Source organism: Chroicocephalus ridibundus, chromosome 3 (assembly GCF_963924245.1).
Source record: "Chroicocephalus ridibundus chromosome 3, bChrRid1.1, whole genome shotgun sequence".
Lineage (NCBI taxonomy): Eukaryota > Metazoa > Chordata > Aves > Charadriiformes > Laridae > Chroicocephalus > Chroicocephalus ridibundus.
Genome location: NC_086286.1, coordinates 79,586,426 through 79,606,935, shown reverse-complemented (window position 1 = coordinate 79,606,935; position 20,510 = coordinate 79,586,426). Strand labels below are relative to the sequence as shown.

Genomic DNA, 20,510 nt, shown 5'->3' with positions numbered 1-20,510 from the left:
GCACATCACCACCAACAGTTTGCTTCCGTTACTCTCTTAATTGCTTTAATCTCCTGCTCTGCACTCATTTTGCCAACAGATGAATGTTCTTCAGGCAGATGCTGTGTGTTACTACTTTCTGAAAGGCACTTTGATGTACTCTCTATAATTACCACAAACAAATAAACCCTAAGGAGCTGGGGAACACTATTTATTGAACAGGGGCCAAGAGTTTTCCAGAAAAAATGGATGTTTCATTTCCATGGAACTGGAATTGCCATTGTGCGTGGGTTTTCACTTATTTTGCAGTGAACTGGAAAAGGATAGGGAGAAACAGAAGATAAAGACAGATAAAGGAGGAAGAGCCTTTTAATCTTTCAATTGAAAAGGCTAAAAAAGAGAGCAACATGGGAGAGGAGAAAAACGGAGCTGAAAAACTGAAGAACATCTAAGCAAAAAATCAGTAACGTCCCCTGAAAAAAAAATCTGAATCTGCTTTGAAACCTGTCAAATGGAAATAGCTTAAAGACAAGACTCCCCTACCCCCCTTTCAGCTGGCTCTGCGTCCTCCCTGGAGGTGCAAGCCCAGGCCCTGCCGTAGGCACCACATGGGTACCAGGCAGTCCCAGAAGCAAGGGCGTTTGCATCCGGATTCACAAAGCACGAGCAAATGTTCGTCTGTCTTCCAAAACATTTCTCGTTGCGTCTTTTACTTAGTAAGTGCTGGCTTTGCTAGCTCTCATAGCCCCCTCCACTGCCATAGCCAGCCTTTCTACTACCCTGACTGCAACAGCAGCCCAGCAGCAAGGAGCTACACATCTAATTGCCCATGGCTTTCATGGGCTATCAGAACCTACACCAACACGTCACATGTGGCTCCAAAGTGATGTTATCTAATGTGGCTTGAACTGGCACAAGGTAAGGATCCTGACATCTTTCTCCCCCTCACATCTATGAAAATTCTGGTGGGTCATGTTGGCTTGTACACTTGGCACTTGGATGGGGGGGAGGTTTTTCATCATTGGTTCTGGCCTGTGGCCTGCTGATCTGACTACTTGAAATATGGGTATGTTGGATCACAGGCATTTGTATCAATATTTTAAAAGTTTAGGAATGGAAATTCCTGATTCAACTTTAATTTATGCTATTTAAAATCAAAGCCCAGACTCCTAACTTCAGACGTCTCCTAAAGGAATCGTATAGCTCTATGGAAAAGTCTTAATCAGCTAAAACAAAGTTAAAGCTAAAACTGAAGCTAAAACAGAGTTACAATCACAGGATTTACCTGACCGGGGCTCTAAAAGAGTGTCCATGCTTCCTCCACATCACTGTGCATGTAGAGCTCGAATTAAATGCTTATTCCCAGGGGTATTTTTTTCTGTAGTGGATGTGATCTCATCCATCGTGCTTCATGCATTTATGCCCATCATTTCATCCACTTCCCTTATGTATACCGTTTGATACAGAAAAATAAAGCATCTTTTTTCCCTTCTTTAAACTCAATTTCATAGCTCAGCTGTCTCCTCTAGCCCCCATGGCTGCAGCCCAGGCAATCTCCAGCATTGCCAGCGCCTGTGCCATGGCCCTTAGCACGTCTTTGGCTGAAGGACAGAAGGGCCTTTGGGCTCCTCCTCATCCACCGCTGGGAGCAGAGTGCCTGCCCTCCCAGGGGTAGATTTCAAAAGGGATGAATTTTCTTGCACCCTCTCAAGACCGTGGAGGCCTGGCAGAAGGTGGGAAGGAGAATTTCCCTTGGGCTGACTGCTGGAGGGGTGTCTGCTTATAGCTTCATTGCTTAGCATCCACAAGGAGATACAATTTCATAAACTTAAAGGAGCAGAAAGAGACTCTTAGTTCATTTGAGGGTTAGCAAACAGTACTCACACAGCATAAAGGTCAGAAGACTCAATTTATCCAATTCTGCCAATTCTATAGAGTGCAGGCAAATTATATCACAGGTGAATTTCGTCTCTCCCATGCATCTCTTATTTTTCTTCCTGCCAGGATTTGCCCAGCAGTGTACATTTCATTAGTTTCTTCTGGTCTAAGTTTAAAGGGCCTGAATACTCTCATGAAACGCCTCCACAAGAGCATTGCCTGACTGTCTCTTTTCTTTCACCCTCCTGCTTTCACTTCCTACCTCTTCTACCATCCTAAACTGTTCCTGTCCTTCCCCAGGTTTCTGAATTACAAGTTTCTGAATGACAGTTGCCTCTCTTTCTGCTCTGCCACAGAGTTACCACCCTAGACACCTCGTTTCAGGAAGCCAGTCCTGGGGATGGTGCTCCAGCTGCAGGTTGGACCTCAGTGGGGGCTTCCTTGTTGGGATAACCTTCCCTGGGGCTGGCTGGGTCAGGTCTGGAGAAGGAGGAGGCACTGAGCCTGATGATGGATGCACAGACTCAGGGAGGAAGGAAGGGAGAAAGGGAGGGAGGGAGGGAGGGAGGGAGGGAGGGAGGGAGAGAGGAAGAGAGGAAGGAAGGGAGGAATGCCTGCAGCCATCCCACCCTTTCTCTGCTTTACTGCGGGCTTTGCCGTCAATTCAAATGCCCCAAAGACCAGACAAACTTTTTATAGTACTCTTTCCTGTGTCTGGATGGCTTGTGCAGTTCCTCTGCTCCCACTTTAAGAGTGACCTTAATATTTTATTTATTGTTTAAAGGATAATGTTCATGGTAGAGGAATATATGAGGCAATAAATGGCCTTTGCAGGTAATTAAATGCTGAAGAGCGCCGAAGCTATTGATAGCCATAAAAGCCATTTATTCTGAGCGTGCTGAGAAGTCAGGAGCACAGCTCCTCATAGCAGGCAACAAGACAAGATTAAACAAGCCATGGTACTAGGAAGGGGAAAGACAACATTTTTCTTGCCCTCTCAGGGCTTGAAATTTCTGAGCTGTTGTTTATTTGGTGCTTGGAACAGAAAATATTGATTGTAATAATATGTGGTTTTCTATCGTGTTATTCTTTTTTTCCTAGCTGTTTTAGAAGGGCTTTGCGCATGGTGGCAAGAATTATTGCCCTCCTTGGACAGAAGCTCAAATAAAGGCATGGCAGCAAACAGTGACTTGCCCACACAATCAATGGCAAAGTCTCTGACAAAATCCAGCTCCCAGCCTAGTGCCTTGCCTACTAGTCACACTCTTAAAGTGCATTGCTGTAGCACTTCTCGTACCAGCTTGGAAGAGCCCACCTTCCTATATATAGAGGTACTAATGTGGCATAGGGTATCTCTGCCTCCTGTTGTGCTTCTGCTTCATGTGGAGCCCTACCTCCAGCCACTTCCACAAGAAGAGGTGCTGTTCTGTGGACAGGGGTAGGGGACACCATATGATATCTACGCATACAAATTTGGCTTCGCCTTTGGGAGAGGAACAAAGCTGGGGACCTTATTCACAGAACTTCCTGTCATCCCCCCTCATGAGGACAAGGATGCAGGGTGGCCACAGGAGTCCTTGCATAAAGAAAGGTTTGCTGCAGCTACGTGCAGCCACGCTCTGTGTGGAGCACAGAGATTGTCTAACAGTACAAAATAACCAAAACCCAAGGTTTAGGACGGAAAGAGCAAGGAAAGGATTGACTGAAAGGGGAAAGACAAAGACGCTTATCAATTTTGATGCTTCCCAAATAAAAGAAACTACTTCAATTTCTATGTCCACCACCAGGTTGGCAAGAACTTTTATAGCAAACTTGCTTTCCTCTGAAAAATAACAGTCTAACATTACATAGGTGCATGTCAACAGTATGTAGGTGTTCCAGAAATATCCTTTTCCCATGCTCACATCCAGGCGTCTATTAGCTCAGCATGGGAGGACTAATGAAAGCTGAACACAGAGAGTGTGGATGGAGGCACTTCACAGGATCTCTGTTGGCTTCCCATCCATGTAGCCCCTGGCACACTTCACAGTGTTTTCTGCAGAGTTCACCCAGGTCTTGCCGTCATTTTGGTTCAAACTGCACTACCGCTCTCATGGAAAATTTTTGGGTGCAGCTCCAGAGGTGCTTTGAACCCAAGTGCTGTGGGGACGGGTAACATTCGAGGATTTGCTGTAATGCAGACCTGAAGCCCGGCACTTCCTGGATGAAATCCTGGGAGTCATCCCATGGCTGCTCCCCACAAATTGCTCTCCACAAATGGATGTTGGGAGAGGGCTGGAGAGGGACCCTCACCCCACGTGCGGGGCCGCTGGGTGCTGGTTTGAGAGAGTTTGGCAGGGCAGGCAGGGTGCGACGGTGATGCACAGCCAACAAGGCTCATTGCAGAGGCCGGTGACGGGTACAGCCCAGTGAGTGCATACTTCTTAGACATGTAAAACATCGTTGTAAGTGATATATGCATATATCAACAAATCCCACCTGGCCTGTACACAGCCATTAGCATCTGGCAGTTTGCTGTGAGCACAGGTGAATAATGGCTTAGGGGCATGTGCTTTGGAGTAAGGTTAAAAGGTGACTCCTGTATGGTGTAAGTGGATTAATATGACTGGACACGATGCCGGCTTCTCCTCTCATTTCTGCCAGTGTAAATCAAGAGTAACTGCACCGAAGTCAATACATGTATTAAATTCATTGGTACACAGGGGCTGAAAAGCACATGATTTTAAAAGAAAGAACATCCCGATTACAAGCTGGAGAACAGAAACAATGAAAAATGTGGCTGCTTTGCATGGCTTCCTGCAGTGCTTTATTATGGCCCTGCTCCTTCCATGCGAGCTCTATCCCAACAGGCACCCTCACAGACCCGCCTGCGAGAAGAGCTCCTACTGTTCTCCTTATTATTGCCACTACAGGGAAACTCCATCTCTGTTCTGTGTAGCAGAGGTCCCCCTGTGCTGACCTTGCTGCAGAGAAATGCTGGCTCCTGGGGAGATGGAAGGAGATTTAGGCAATGCAGCATTAAACATAGACTCAGTGGCTTAAGCCCCAGTGCCTAAAACTGGAGTATTCCACTGGTGCCAACCGAGCTGTTGAATACAGCCTGACATGATGAGCAGGAATATTATGTGTCTGCCTGGTTCTGGCTGGGCGCAGCATGAAGGGCGCAAAGCCCTCACGCTTGTTCCTCTACCGTACAGCCATGGACAGACAGCTCCTGAGCTGGGCAGGGGTTGCCCTGGGGAAGAGGCCGCTTTTCCCCTCTCCAGAATTCCACATTTCAAGGGTTTTATGTGGCGGAGTTAATTTCTCCTTCCGTGCTTTCACGTGCGCTCTTGGGGCTGAGCAGTAATCTTGTCGGTGGGTTTTCCAAACAACTACCTGGCTGCAACTGAAACCAGCTCCTGGCTCTCAGCCTGCATCCTGGGACCCACAGGGGTGCAGACAGTGGGTTAGCTGGTGAAGCTGCTGAGCTCCCCCCCAGCCACCCCCAGGCCCATGGACAGGCTTTGGCAGAGCAACCCGGGGTTCACCAAATTTGGTACACCGGGTCAGTGGTCAGCAGAGTGCTGAAAGTGTCCTCAAATCCCATCTCTCCATATTTCTGTTAATCTTTGGTGGAAGGAGAGTCCCCTTTTGGGGCTGACAGCTCGGAGAGCCACCTGGGCACCCGGCTGCTCTGGAAATGCTACTGCTCATCACAGCCTCCCTCACTGCGGGACCAGGTGGCTCCTCTGTCACCTCTCCCATGTCCCCACTTCAGCGGGGAAGTACTCAATTCTCTCCAGGTCATTTTGACCCACACTATGGCTGTCTGCCTAGCAGGCCAGTGGCTATCAGACACTGGGGTGAACAATCTGGAGCCTGGTGTGTTTTTTTTAACCCCATGTATAACTGTGGCCCTCAGCTATTCCACAGCTCTCCTTCTCCACTGTACCACAGTGCTGCTGGTGATGGAGGTATAAAAGCCCCAAGAGACACTGCCTCTTCCCCCATTCCACTCCCAGCAAGACGGGGAGGAGAGCCAAGGCCAGCATGAGCCCTGACTAGTCCGGGTTGCCCAGCCCATGCTGCCTCCAGGGGGGCTATTAATTGCCCCTCCCAGCAGTGGGAGGGACAGGGAAGAGAAGCCTTCTCTACATCCATGTCTCCTGCCTGGTCCGGGGCAAAAATAATATTTTGCCACTTCCTCAGTGGCTGGGGAGAGCCAGTGGGAATGGTGTCAGGGACATCTGCACTGAAATTATATAGGGAAGGAGATGCTCAATGTGTAACAGCCACTGTAAAACCTGCGGTTGTGGAGTTGCCTTCCACCACACAGAGCCTTGCCGTGCAAAAGTAAATGCAAATGTACATGCAAATTAAAATGCAAATGAAAACACAAATGCCAGGCCTCCTGGGCTGCACTCACTCAGTGCTACAGAAATCCCTTGACCTCTCAGAAATATTCAGGTTGCTGCAAATGTCCTAGTCCAAAGGGAAAAAAATATTGCTTTTCATTCTGGGTTCCTGCTTTTGCTCCCCTATGTGTAAGAGTGGCAGATGGATTTCTTTGCACAAAAATGCAATTTCTGTACTGTGCGCACAGCCCACTCCCAGCTTTGGTGTGCAAAGCACACACTTAGGGTCTTCCTGGCAAACAGGAGACTTGTGGATCATAATTGTGGACACTAAAATACCTTTCTCTCAGCTGCCGGCATGTAGCTACCATTAAACTGAATGCATGAGAGACAGTGTGCTCCCCAAACACCCACAGAGGTGTTAATAAAAGAGGAGGAAAAATAATTTAAATCAGGAGGAAGCCTGCAGGTGAAGCGGAGGTTCAGGGCCATAACTTTGCATCTTTCTTTTTTCCTAAACTAACTTTTATGATGTCCGTAGCAGGGGCCCAGGGCAGCTTTCCGGCCACTGACCGCAGATGGGGGCAGCAGGCATGTCCCAGCTCCACAGGGGCTGCACAGGGCCAGCACCGCATCCCAGCACGCTGGAGTGTGGGTAAGAAAGAAGCCCAGGCTTGTTGCGCACCTGGGAGCCTGGTGACTCTCTGGACCATCACCGTCCTCGGGTGCATCTGCCCTGTGCCACAGCCCCTCCAGGCTTCACCTCACACAGTCAAGCACTAAGGCAGGGACCTTGCTGGTGCCCGTAGGTGTTTTAAGCTAGCAGAAATACTCCTGCAAGTAGCAAAGCAAACCCTTTAGCAGTCACAATTCTCATTTAGGTTTACACTCGCTGGTGGAGATGACAGATAAGGATCCAGGCCAAGTGCGCTACAGCTAATAATGTTCCCTTGGATTTACGCTAACGGCACTGACCCAAAACTGCATTGCTGCGAGCGGCTTTCTCCACTCACCTGGTAAGAGGCCCCTCTGGGTGAAGGCAGACCTTTCTGTTTTGCAGGTGATCCTTAAAACAAGCGTCATGCAAGCGGGGAAGCACATGGGTAATGAAGTGCTGGGGCAGTGCCGGGTTAGAGCATACCAGTGACAGCAGTGATTTCATATTCGTGCCAAGATGACCCCAAAGCGTGGGCTGGGGTCCATGTTGTCACTTGGACTCCCACCTCTCGCTGCAGCCAGCGAGCCGAGGCAGCGCACGAGCAGAGGGGCCTGGGGAATGGGGACAGGCAAGACCTGGTTGAGGTGGCTGACCTCCAAGACCGCTCTGTGGCAAGTCTGCAAGCAGAGGAGGCTTGGTAGTTGGTGGGGATCCTTCAGTGCCTAATATGGTGTTTGAGTTGGATGAAGGGACCAACTTCCCCACTACCATCACACCTGCTTGAAACTTGGAGGAACTTAATCTCTTTGAGGCTTCTACCCCAGGGACAAGTATGGCTGAGGTGGCCAAAAGTTATGGAAGAAAATTGATAGAAACAGGGGCAACAGGATCGCTCAAGTCTTTTTTCCTTAGGAAAAGAGATAAAAGAAATAAAGAAATATAAAATAATCAAAAATTATCCCTGTCACTGCTGGGGCTCCTCAATGCAGTGGTTTTCACCCGAAAGCCTCCTCTGCAGCCACCAGAAAATATATTGCAAATCGGCCCTCTTCCTCCCTCTGGAAAGATCCCACTGGGACCTGAAGTTCTCTGGCATATACAGTAAAGCACCAAAAAAGGACAGTTATTTCTTCAGCCCTAATAAATCTGGAGCCCAAGCCGATCAAGCAGCCTACCTGCCTCCATCTGTCTGTTTTCATACGCCTCTGGGCTTTCTGATGCAGTGTTGTACTGCTGGAAAGGCTGGTTGCTGAAGAGATTGTCACACAGGAGGCTGCGACAGAGCTTCTTCAGGAAGCGCAGGACGTACCCAATGCTGTTCACTACCAGCAGGCTCAGGAGATGCTGCTTCCCCTCAAAAGAAGCTGAAACTGGAAAGCAAGCAGGAGCAATTCAATACCTGGGGATGCATGGCAGGAAAAAGAATGAGAGCAGGGGAGAAGATGTCACACAAGTATTTGTTTGTATGTTTTAAAATATTTTGCGCAATTACCCCACCTGAAGTGCAAAACAAGCTGGAGGAGAGCTTAAGGAGCTGCGTTTTGTGTGACCCAGATCACCTTCTCCCTGGAGTGCTGAAAGATGCTGTCTAGCATGGCCAGCAGTGCAAGGATTTCTAATATATGCATCCAACTGAAAACTGTATTGTATGATTGGAAGGAGGCAATTATGATACCCTGGTCTAAGGAAGGGGAAAGAAAGTGATCTGCCAATGATGGGCTATTAGGCTGACTTCAGCAATACCCAAGGTTTTAAAAGATAATGGGGAGACAAGAATTAAAAGGACATGGCTACAAATGAATAAAAGGTACCAAGGACGTACTGAAGAGAGAGCTACCAGCTTCACCATGGATCTTTATTTACTGATTTAATTGCATTTATAGGCAACAGAAGGTTGTCAGTTGTGCTCTATCCGGAATTCAGTACAGTATGAGAAATCTTTCATTAAACTGGAAATGATTGCATAGGAAAGGTGGGTCAGGAGACGACAACAGGCTCTGCTGGCAGGAGACCCCAAGCACTGGAGGGGAACCAGCGGTGGTCTGTGCTGGCACAAAAAGATTTTGTTGATGGTGTAAGCTAGTAGGCATTATCAATGGAGAAGCGAACTGTGAGACTGCACAGAAAGCACTGGCTGATTTTGAGCTCTGCAATAATAAAAATGTGTGGAAAAAACCACTAGAAAATACACGGCAATCCATAATTTTTTGAGGAGGCTCAACATGACCTGATGGGATGAGAAATGATGGGATAGGCTCACCAGATGCCCATGAGCCACCAAGGTGACACTGCAATGAAAAAGTCAGATACATTTCAGGGAGGTATTGAACAAAGCATTTCCAGGAGAGACAAGGGAGTGTCAATTCCACTATATAAAGTCCTGGTGGAACCAGAGCTGGACTGACAGGTCATCCAGGCTTGAGAGGCGTGAATTCACATTTGATGAGGTGCACAGGCAGGCCACAGTGATGTTCAGGAAACAGAAATTTTCCCAGCTATCACCATCTCTGCTATGTGAGGCTGTGGGAAGATACTTGTGCTTCGTTCTCTAATCCAGTGATCTTCCTTACAATGCAGAGAGGATCTGAAAGAAACTGTGTGTTTCAGCCTCGCAGGATGAGGACTGCTCTCTAGAAATACAGCTCAGATTGAACTCAAGGGTGAGAGCAGAGCAATTAAAATTCCTGGGAAAAGCTGTCCGGGAATATATTCAGCCAAGAATCAAAAAGGGCATAGGTCCCAGCCATGAGAGAGGTGGAGGGATCACAACAGACACACCAGGATCAATTGTAGCAGGACTCATTCAGGTGTCAACAGGTTTGCAGGGAGGAATACATCATATGGCTGCCTGACCTCTACCACCTGAAAGGTTTTTTCCAGTCCTACAGCCTCCAGTCACTACTAACAAGCATAAATTGCAATCTTAGGCTTACAATCTTTGGGATAACTTCAGAGATATCCTGCTGCCTGATCTGCTGTAAGGGATCATGCTCCACAGCTGATTGAACATCTGTGAGGCAAGCCATGGGAAGATTGGAAAGCCCATGACAAAATCTGTCTGCACTGCTGCTGGGCTGGGAGTGAGCTGCAATCTCAGAGCCATACCATGACTAGGAGGCCATTCGCCCCTCCTTGGTGATTATAAAAGGTATCAAGTTGGGGACAAGGCTGACCACGCGCTTCTAGCTCAGGTACCTGAAGCCGAGACAACTCAGAGGAACTGAGACCAATGGGCTTGGCAGGCTTGGTGCACAACGTGACTTTTCTGCTGAAAATCATATACGCAGCACAGAACCAGGCAAAAATGAAGCTCTGCACTAAATTTCTTCCGTCTCATGTTTCTGTGAACAAATCTGGATCATTCTTAGAGTATTTCTGATGTCCCTTAGGGAAGGCACACCTGTGATTAGAGAGAACTAGAGGAGAGGCAGGAAGCAGGATTTATATTCTGCACAGCGGGCCAGAGCCTGGGCTCCCACGCAAGAGGGTCCCAATGGCACAGCTGAGCTGCTGTGGTCCCTGCAAAACTGATGGGACTTGCGGTCCTTGGCTTCATGTTCGGGCCTGACTCATCGGTGGCAGCTCCTTGGAGCGCTTTGTTCCCATATTCCCATCCTTGTTTAATTCCCACTGCCTCCCCGTATGCAGAAACAATGTTGTGACACAAAACTCTTGCTGTGATTAAAAGAAAAGTTCATGCTCAGTCTGAGATCCAGGGCAGGGGATTCAGTGTGGGACATGGGAGACTCATCGGGACACAGCAAGAAGTGTCACTGTGGGAAGATGAAGAGCTCCTGGGAAGTTCCATCTGATCTCTGATTCCCTCCGATATATTTGTATAGTCCTGCTGTATGAGGAATTGCCACGGGACTTTTGCAATTCCTACAGCTGAGAGCAGATTTGGCTCATGCACTGCAGGAGGAGGACACACCAGCAGCTGAACTCTGTGCAAGTTTTCCTTTAGAGCAACATGTGGCGGCAACATGCGGCATGAAGTGGGTTTGTAACGCTGCTCATCCTTGTACGGCTGCAGGAAAAACTCAGCTGACAGGCCTGGCCTCGGCACTGTTTCAAAGAGCATTAAGTGCAGGACTCTGGAGCTAGCACTGGTCCTCTCCTGAATCACCGCTGCAATGCCCTTTACCGATGTACTTTCATCTGACACCAAGGCAATTCCTGCAGCAGCTTGTTTTACAAAGGTGTAAATGATGTTCAAAGCTGGTTGACAGCCTGCTGATGTGAACGGGACAGCTAGGATAGGCAGGATTGGGGATCAGCGAGTCCAGAGGAGGGCCACGAAGATGATCAGAGGGCTGGAGCACCTCTCTATGAGGACAGGCTGAGAGAGTTGGGGTTGTTCAGCCTGGAGAAGAGAAGGCTCCAGGGAGACCTTATAGCGGCCTTCCAGTACCTAAAGGGGGCCTACAGGAAAGATGGGGAGGGAATTTTTATCAGGGAGTGGAGCAATAGGATGAGGGGTAACAGTTTCAAACTGAAAGAGGGGAGATTTAGATTGGATATCAGGAAGAAATTCTTTCCTGTGAGGGTGGTGAGGCACTGGAACAGGTTGCCCAGAGAAGCTGTGGATGCCCCATCCCTGGAGGTGTTCAAGACCAGGCTGGATGGGGCTTTGAGCAGCCTGGTCTAGTGGGAGGTGTCCCTGCCCATGGCAGGGGGGTTGGAACTAGATGACCTTTAAGGTCCCTTCCAGCCTGAACCACTCCATGATTCTATGATCAGGTGAAGATTTCAAGCACTTCCCAGTTGGCCACAAACCCCTTACAAAAATGCTTTACCTGACACCATCTCGCCTCCGTAGCCCTGCTTGATGAGGGAGAAGACGGTCTTCTGCTGGAGCGCGCAGTCGATGCAGGCCTGAACAGCCTGCTGCAGGGCCGCCGACGGTCTCTCCGGCCCAAAGTGCTCTGGCAGCTGCTGCACTTTTTTTCTGTCCAGGTACGGCCCCAGGTTCGCTTGTTTGTTGACATAAATGCAGACTGTAGGCACAAAATCCCAACAAGCTTGTTACAAAGTGGCCCTGAGAGCGTCCTAGCAAATGCTAGCTTTATACATTTCCATTTATTTCTTCCATTCGCTGGTGAATTGCTGCCGTTTGCGATGGCATGGACAGCCTTCCTTATGCTATTCACCCATTGCCGAAGTGAAGTGAGCTGAGTTTGGGCCTTTGCTCAGTGTCAGAGGCAAGAATAAGCTACATGCAACTAAAGATCCTCATGGAAGCCCCCCTGTGTGTGCCTCTTGCAGACTACCTCATCCATGCAGCTGGCAACCAGAAAAAATGCCCAGGGAGAGCAGGGGTGACCTTACATGAATGGGTAAACTCCAGCCTGAGGTGGTTTTGTCTCTTTATTTATTTTCTCTAGATGGTTTTAGACTGGTTCATTGAGAAGCCCTTTGAGAAGCACTGCTCTGAGCTGAGTTTTGGGAGACTTTGGCTCTTTGCTGCTTCTGGCCTTAATGCCGCTGTAATTTCTGGAGGGTTATGGTGCACTGAACTGCACAGTGAGATGGGCAGACGCTGGTCTTTGGGAGCTTCCTGACCCCGCCATGTCCAATCCAGCACGCTGCAAACTGCATCGTCTCGAGGGAAACCCTATGTCACTTTCAATGCTAAACCCCCCTTTGGGACCCCGCAGGGGGTCTGTGAGGGATGCCCCAGCCTCTCCCCCAAGTCCTGTGTGTCTCCTCTCATATACTGTTGCCTGCAAAGGCAGTTTTTATGCGTGCCATCAGGCCTGCCGGCGATAGCCAAAAAAATCAGCGTGCTCCTCTTGCAAGCATGAACTTATTTTAAGCTTGGCTGAGACTAACTGCATCTTGGAGGAAGTGGAGATAGCGCTAAGGGCGACTAAGAGCCTAAAGTCAGGCTAAAGTGAGACGTATTATAATAGCTGGCTGAGTGTGCTCGAGCTGTCATCTCTCAGACAATTTAACATTATCCTCTGACAGAAATCAGATATGTGACAAAAAAACCCCATCAAGCGGAGTGGAGGACACGATGACAGCTGTGTAAAGTTGGAAATAATTTACAGTTTGCATCACCGTAATGAAAATCTAGTGCAACTGTCACAGCGCACTCTGCTACGCCATCTCTCATTGAGCAGCAGAAGGGGCTCCAGCAGTATATCCTGGGTAAACAGGAGGATAATAGCAATCATACTTATCATTATGTAGCACTTTACACCTTCCAAGTGCCAAACAAACAAAGGGATAACACACTGAAAGACAGCAGCATCATGCAGGAATTGCAGGGGGCCTGTCAGGGTGCAGCTTTCCTGGTGTGCCACTGTGCCAAACCTCGCCGAATCTGCAGGACGTGGCTTCTGCCGTGACAAGCCACTGGTTTTGCCTGAGTCTCAGCTGCAGGAAGGACTCCACAGCCTGCAGGCAGCGTGCTGGGTCCCTCGCTGGGGAGCCGGGGCCCCTATGATCCTTTTAGTGCAGATAGGGAAGCAAAAGTTGGCTTAAGCCTGTCTCCACCTCCTGCAAACCCTGCTCCGGTGGGAGCCTCCACACACCGTTGGGAAGGTGCTGGGAGAGCAAGCACCAGCGACACAGGGATGAGCAGCTGGAAGTGCAGGGAGCCACATCCACAGAGCCCAAAATGATGCCCACGGAGCCTCTGCAGCCACCCTAGTGATCAGGTGGGGCTGGTGGACGGTGCCTCCCTGTCCCCCTCCGAAAGCAGCACCAGACACGGCTCTCAGGACAGCGCCACAAAACACCACTCGACTGATATTTGCCAAGCGCTTTGCAGTCTTTGCATGTGAAGGGACAAATGAGAATAAAATATATTATTATCGTCATCATCGCTACGTTTAGCATCATTCTGCTACCAGAGCAGATGGAAAACTTCTCCTCTGTGCATCCCAGCTAAGAAATAATGGGATTTATGTGTTGTGTTTAGATTCTAATGTTATCTAATCCATTTCTCTGCTGAAACCTCTGGGTAAATCAGCTGTCTTGTTGATTTTCTTCTCATTTACATCAGTTTAAAAGCATTGACCTATGTTACTTCTGGTAATATAAGCAAAAAAAAAGGACAAGGCTGTGTTTTCCCTGACTACAGTCAGAAATTACCGGGTCTGCTGCTGTGGGGTAAGGTATTGGGGTTTATGTGCTGGTAACCCTGCGTACAGTCAGACCATGGCTTCTCCATCCTTCTCCCCGTGGCTGTACCAGATGCTTCATGTTCACATCGGGGTTTAGTCTGGTCATTGCAACACATTTGATGGGGTAAGTATAAAATAGTTAGCATTAATGGGATGTTGATGTCCGCATTTGAAGAGGAATGGATCTGACATCTCCACTGAACTTGACACATGGCAGTCAACATATAGTCTCGCAGGACATCTCTGTTCTTTGTCACTGGTCACCAGTGTAATCTACAAACACCCCATTTTCATGAGCTCCGCCTGTTCTGGACCTTGAGCACTTGAGGCTGGGTACCTGTGAGAGCCTGTGGGGTGGCCGAGTTGGGTATCGTAGCTGCGTCCTGGGGGATTGAACTAATATCCGGCTCTGGTGTGCTTCTCGGCGGAGAGATCGCTAAGGGAGTCATCAGGACACGAGATTTCAGCTGCAAAAAATAACCAGTTGAGTAATGAAAGTATACACAAGATATTCCATTTTTTTTTCTGGGTATGTCACTCCCCATGAACTCCCACCCATTAGCAATCCGCTATTGCATCGCTTTCTTCAGGCCAGAAGCATCCGTTCTGCTCCTGGGAGGATACTGGAGCTTGATGCCTGACTGATTTGCAGCAGACAGCAATGCCTTAAGTTACGGGATGCAAATATTATGCCACCCACTGGGTAGTTATTTACACCTAAGCAAATTGGGTTTAACACTCTAACAAATCAGCGCAATGGTATTTTACGACACATTTCATGTAGGTGTAAACAATTCTCTGCAACTCAGAAACACGGGATCTTTAACTACACCATAATTTAGGGCCAAATTCTGCCCTTGGGTACAGGAGTGTAAATCTTGTCTAAACCCAGTGGCACCAAGAGGCTACTTTGGGCTGACACCCATGTAAATAAGCTCAGACTGTGGCCCGTAGTGTGTTATTACCAGGTAGTAAATACAAACTGCTGCACTGTTGCACCCAGTAATCTTCGTGACCTGCAACCTGACTTGGAGAAGTGAAACGCAGTGGGAATTTACAGCGCAATATCACTACGCCTTTACACTGCTGATACCTGGCAACGTCTCACCAGTCAAGTGATGATCAGATCCTCATAATTACAAAGGGCTGACGTGATGGATGTGACCTGAAGGGACCACTCTCCCTTTTCCTTTTACTACAAAGGGAAGCAGGGGGAAAGCAGAGAGCCAAGCACACAGCTGGCTGGTTTATATATTTACATACACTGCGCTGAGCTCTTCTTCTGGCAGGTGATTTTGTTGTTGTTGTTGATTTTCAGTGGCCAAAGGTAAAAAATGCTATAAGTGACAAGTGTAAGAATGAAAAGGAATTTTTAGCCCTGTTAAATTTGCAGAGTAATTCTTCTCTCAGAGCTTACGCCCAAGCTGTAAATAACGTACAAAGTATATTTTAGGTAGTAATGAAGCCAGACCACTACCTAGAAACCAAACAGTGAGCAAGTCCTGGTGGAGAGTAGAAGTCATTTTGGATAAAGAGTCATGTTGTCCATGATTATGATTACAACTATCTAAAATAATGATCACTGTTTCAATGCTAACTGTGAAAAAAGAAAGCTGCGAAAGGGAGAGGGAAAGCTGTGTCGAACTGTTTTTGTAGGGTTGTCTTGCTTTCAGACTGACATCGGGAAAGACCAGCAGCAAGTGCTGTCAGTTTGTTTTCCAAGCAATTAAAAATAAATGGGAGAAAAACAGTGTTTCCAAAATCAAGGTTCCCACCCAGTTTGGGGTTTATCCCATATGAGAAGGTGAGAAGCAGCGTGATTTGTTATTTTGAACGTATAGCAACATGTTGATGACTCACTTTTCTATGGTGAAGCGCGCTGGCAATGTGAAACTTCAGGTAGCCCCTGTGCTAGGCTTCTGGGCTTGCTTTTGATCATATGCATATATGCATATATAATAAATGCATATATACATATGTGTTTGTACATAGTATATACATAGATATAAAAATACATACATTTATATAGAGACATACATATATACTTGTATATATATTAACATACACATATATATAAAAATATATATATATATGCACTCGCACATGCATACACCTATATAGATACTATTTTGGAGACAGCAGACCTAATAACTTCTGTTTGACTTGCATGTTGGCTCCTTAATGTCCTTACTAGTTCACAGCCCTGTTGCCCCAAACACAGGTGCACAAGTGCCAGCCCCTCACCTCCATCCCTCGAGCCTTGTGCACCGTCTGAGAGTGCGTTGCCCTAACAATCACCATCCAGTGGAGGTGGAGATGGGACATTGCCCAGTAGAACCTCTTTCTCTGCCTGTTCCCTGGCTCTTGGAGGCCCAGGCAGGCTTATGTTCAAGAGCAAATAAACAGAGGGCAAGACTTGTGTAAACTCTCTGGCTTGGAAGCCCCGTCTTGGCAGTTTGTTGTTTTAGCAAACAGTTTACTGCAAACTTAATTGCAACAGCATGTGCTCTACAGCCTCTGGATACAGATATATGCCATTTTATTAGGGGTAGCAACGAATGTGCCTTCATTAGATCAAAATAAAACAATGCCTGATTAGAGGAGACAATACAGTAGCAAACACGGCTTAAATGCCTCTGGACACTGAAACCCTGAGTAGCCCCTGAATATCAGTAAGCGTAGATCTCCGAGTATTTAATTTAAAGATGTCTTTTCTTGGACTGATTCTTCTCTATCAAAACGCCAACCCAATCGACCAGATGACTGACTCAGAGCTTGGCAGTAGAGAGCACATATGCATAAAAGTGAAAAAAAAATGGTGAAGAAGAGAAGAGAGAGAGAAAGAGAGAAAAGGAGACAGAGCAAATCTGTCAGAGCACTTTGGGAAATCCCCATGGTAAGGCATTTGAATCAGCTTTTGAGTATCAAATGGCATAAGTTTTAATATACACAGCATGAGATTTAAAAGGCTTTAAAACAAGATGTACAACCAACCCCATGCTCTTATGGACCTTCTACCATGGAAAAGAGATCAGAGAAAGACAATCAGAGATTTAGGGAAGAAAATAAGTGCATCTACTTTGCCAAAGTCACAGTGCATTAGGTGCAGAGAGAATGCGGGCTTTCATGCCACTGATGACTGCTGCAGGCTTGTCTGAGCATACAGCGGCTGCGGAGGACCCAGTTGAGTCCTGGAGTTTCTGTTACGATCTGCACACCCCTTTCGAGCAATCAGGATTCATCTAGCTCGTATTTCTGTCATTCCACACCAAAAATAAGTGAAAGAGAGGGAAGAACATTTCCCAGATATTTTTTTTTCTTCTGAATAAGTTCTCTGCCAACTTGTGCAATAAAATATACAGGAAAGAAACAAGATGAACCAAGATACAAACTTTCCCTGTACTTTTCTCAAACCACTTAGAACACAGGTCCTCATCTTTATGGCCCCTAGTTCCCCTGTACTGGTTGTCCCCTGCCCTGCTAGAAAAGGCTGAGGTTCACCCCATCCCCACGGGCCTGTGTTCTTCCAGCCAGGAGGGCAGAGTCACCTCCTGGACATGAAAGCCTTTGCTGCTGGAAAGAAAACCACCTCCAGCCCCTGCAGATGTGCATGCAGATGTGCACCAAGGTGAGTGCCTGGTCCCGCAGTGTGGTCTTCCAATGGTTGGGCAGAAAGGTGCCATTAAACCTGCACCAGGGAAGCACAGAGCTTCAGAGCACACACTTTGGGGTCCTTGGCATTACCCCTCTGCGCATTTGGCTGCAGGTGAGGAGGCTCAGCACAAGGCAAGTCAGGGTTCAGCTCAGTCAGTGGAGCAGAGAGGCGTCAGCGCTGTGCTGGCAAAGGCAAAACACAGTCCAAGGCCTTTCCCACCTTTTCTTCTTCTGTCATGCAATACCTTTCTTCCGCACAGCAAAGGATGCAGGGGAGTCTGCACGCAGCCTCCTACATCCCCTGAGCGTTTTGCAGTGAATGAGGCGGGTGACCTTAAGAGAAGCGTATGCAACCTTGAAATCCAAGGCTGTATCACAAGGCAGGTGAATAATCAGGGCACTTGAAGGTTGTCTGTGCAATCTCAGTTCCAGTGTGTCCGAATCCTGACTGCTTATTTGTCACCATTAATAGTGACTTCTAAGGCAGCAGGGGAACCTATGCCCTGTAATGGAAACTGTCACTCCAGACGCCGTCCTCCACAGGGTGACTCTTGCTGCCCACCCTGCCTGGCAGGAGCTTGCAAGGTCCCAGCCAACTGCTCGCCCAGGGCTGGGGCCACCTCCCCAGGCAGGAGCTGCTGCAGTGGCACTGAGGGGACAAACTGCCCTCGGGCTGCTCGTATGGGGCCATCGTTTTGTTGCCTTCTGGAAGGGATGCGGTGGTCTTTGCTGCAGTGCTGCCTGTGCACGTGTCGCTCCGACATCCTCTAACACCACAAATCCCCCTACAATGCCAACACAGCCTTCCCTTGAATGGGCTTTCTAGGTAGCTCTTTGGGGCTGCCCCTCACTTAAAACTGGAGAAATAAACCCCAACCATCTACTAACCCCCCCCCCCCGGCTGCCAGGATAGAATTTTTCCTAGAGATTTAGACAGTCAGAAAGAATATTGCGTTTGGGGAAAATGCAGCTTTTTACAGCAAATAGCTCCACATCAGGTACAAAACTGTTTTTGGAAAAACAGCTGATGAAATTTTATAACCAAAGCTGTGAAAAAATAAACAGGATAGTGAGGAAAAGGACTTTGCTTGGTGGTGAAGCGTGATGAAATATCATTTTAGGAAAACGCAGATATTTGCTTTAATATCAATGAAAGCAGGCAATGGGTCATCTGGCTATAAAGAGCATGTGATTAAAAATGTCTGTTATTCACATCTCGGTCAAAATAAATTTAAATGTAGGCTGTAAATTCCTAGTTTGCTAAAAATTCAGAAGTATCTTTCCATCTGTTCTGTAATAATTCAGCTATCTGGTTGCTATAAAGAATTTGGTTGCCTGCCATTTGGGCAGGGAGTCATTTTTTAAAATGCGTTTAAGTCTCATGGTATCTGAAAGTCATACAATTAGCGAGCTAATTAAATCAAGCTAGAGTTCCCCATCAAAAAAAATGTAATCTGTGACTCACGCTGGGGAAGCGTTTTTGATGGAGAGGGGTTCACTTCAGCTGCGCGCAAAGCGTACAGAGGCGCCTCACAGAAAACATCGCTTCGGTGTGCGAATCCTATAGTGCAAATAAACGGCGCCAGGCCAGATGCCATGGACGCTACAGCTCATGAGCGCCAGAAACTTAAGCCATTGGTTATAAAAGGATGGTTTTTTACCTGCTGTCACTCGCTGAGAAATAACATCATCCCAGATTCACTGCCCAAGGAGGGATGCCTTCATCTCCCTGCTGAGTCCCTGGGGACGGGGAGGAGGCACGTGTGGCACCCAGCAGGGGGAAAAGCTTCCCTTTGGAAGAGGAGGGGGCAACAGCAATCAACCGCCCAGCCACCTAGGTCCAAAGCGCTGTGTTACTGCAGCGTTGTGCAGCCCACACAACACTGTGGGACACAAGTTATTTTCAAACGACGCAAATTGAAATAACTGTAAACTTTAAACAAATAGATTCCCTCTTTTTTTCACCAGCTCAGGTAGAAGAGAAACCAGCTCCTTTCACTTTTTTTGCATTGCTCTGCCCAACGCTTGCACAACTTTGCCTCTGTTCCCATGTTTCACCTGAAATTCTAGGAGAAAATGTATTAAACCCAGCAGGAGGTGGAGAAGGGCTGTGAAAAAACACGTTATCTACCTTGTACCCGGGTTTTCTCCCTCTCTTCTTTGGGATCTTCACGACTGGCAGAGCACCGGCTGGGGCTGAGTAGAGGTTGTGAACGGCCACTTTGATGGGCGCCGGCTGGAGCGGGGGCCGCCCTCGCTTCCTCCCCGCCATTCGGGGGGACTGCATCTCCCCGGAGCCCAGGCTGGCAGGCAGGCACGACTGGTGGCTCATCTGTCCCGGGGCTGCTGATCAACCATAAGGGAGAGAAAAAAAAAAAGAAAAGAGCTTTTTATTTATTTTTCAAGTTTAGGTTTTTCATCCAAAGGCAGTTTTCTCATACTGTCATTTTCATTGTTACCATCAATCATCAAGCAGCAAGAAAGATGCCACAGATGTGCACTCCTGGGTGGGATTCACCTGACCACAGCTGGCTCAGCTTCTCCAAAGCAGGACAAAACCCTTGCCATGCCCGTTTCTTTCCGCTGACCGTGGATACAGGACAGGGAGCTGGCTCAGGTGGTGAGGTCTCTATCGCAGGTGAATCCCACAACAGCCACCTTAACCCTGCATCCTGCAGAGAAGTGTGAGGAAGGCATGAGCTTGCACCCATCAGTCGGTGCCTGCTTTCAGAGGGAGTTTGGAGTAGATGAGGTCCCTGCCAACCTGATTTTTTCCTGCATTCTGTGGTTCTGCAAATCCTCCCTCACCTCGGAAGTGCTACCGATACCAAAATGGACTTCCCTCTTCCCTCCGCAGGACTCCTGAGCGGG

At 48.0% G+C, this 20,510-nt stretch overlaps 1 protein-coding gene across 1 annotated transcript in view; it reads right to left on the bottom strand.

Annotated features, from left to right (window-relative positions):
- The window catches only part of SCML4 (Scm polycomb group protein like 4), a 70,100-nt gene that overhangs the window by 23,358 nt on the left and 26,232 nt on the right, over positions 1-20,510 (bottom strand). Inside the window, exons 2-5 of the mRNA XM_063331106.1 lie at positions 19,771-19,982; positions 14,323-14,452; positions 11,649-11,849; positions 8,028-8,222 (exon numbers count right to left, since the gene is read on the bottom strand). Coding sequence (XP_063187176.1) covers positions 8,028-8,222; positions 11,649-11,849; positions 14,323-14,452; positions 19,771-19,971 — 727 coding nt within the window. The 5' untranslated portion in view covers positions 19,972-19,982. The remainder of the gene's footprint in view (positions 1-8,027; positions 8,223-11,648; positions 11,850-14,322; positions 14,453-19,770; positions 19,983-20,510) is intronic.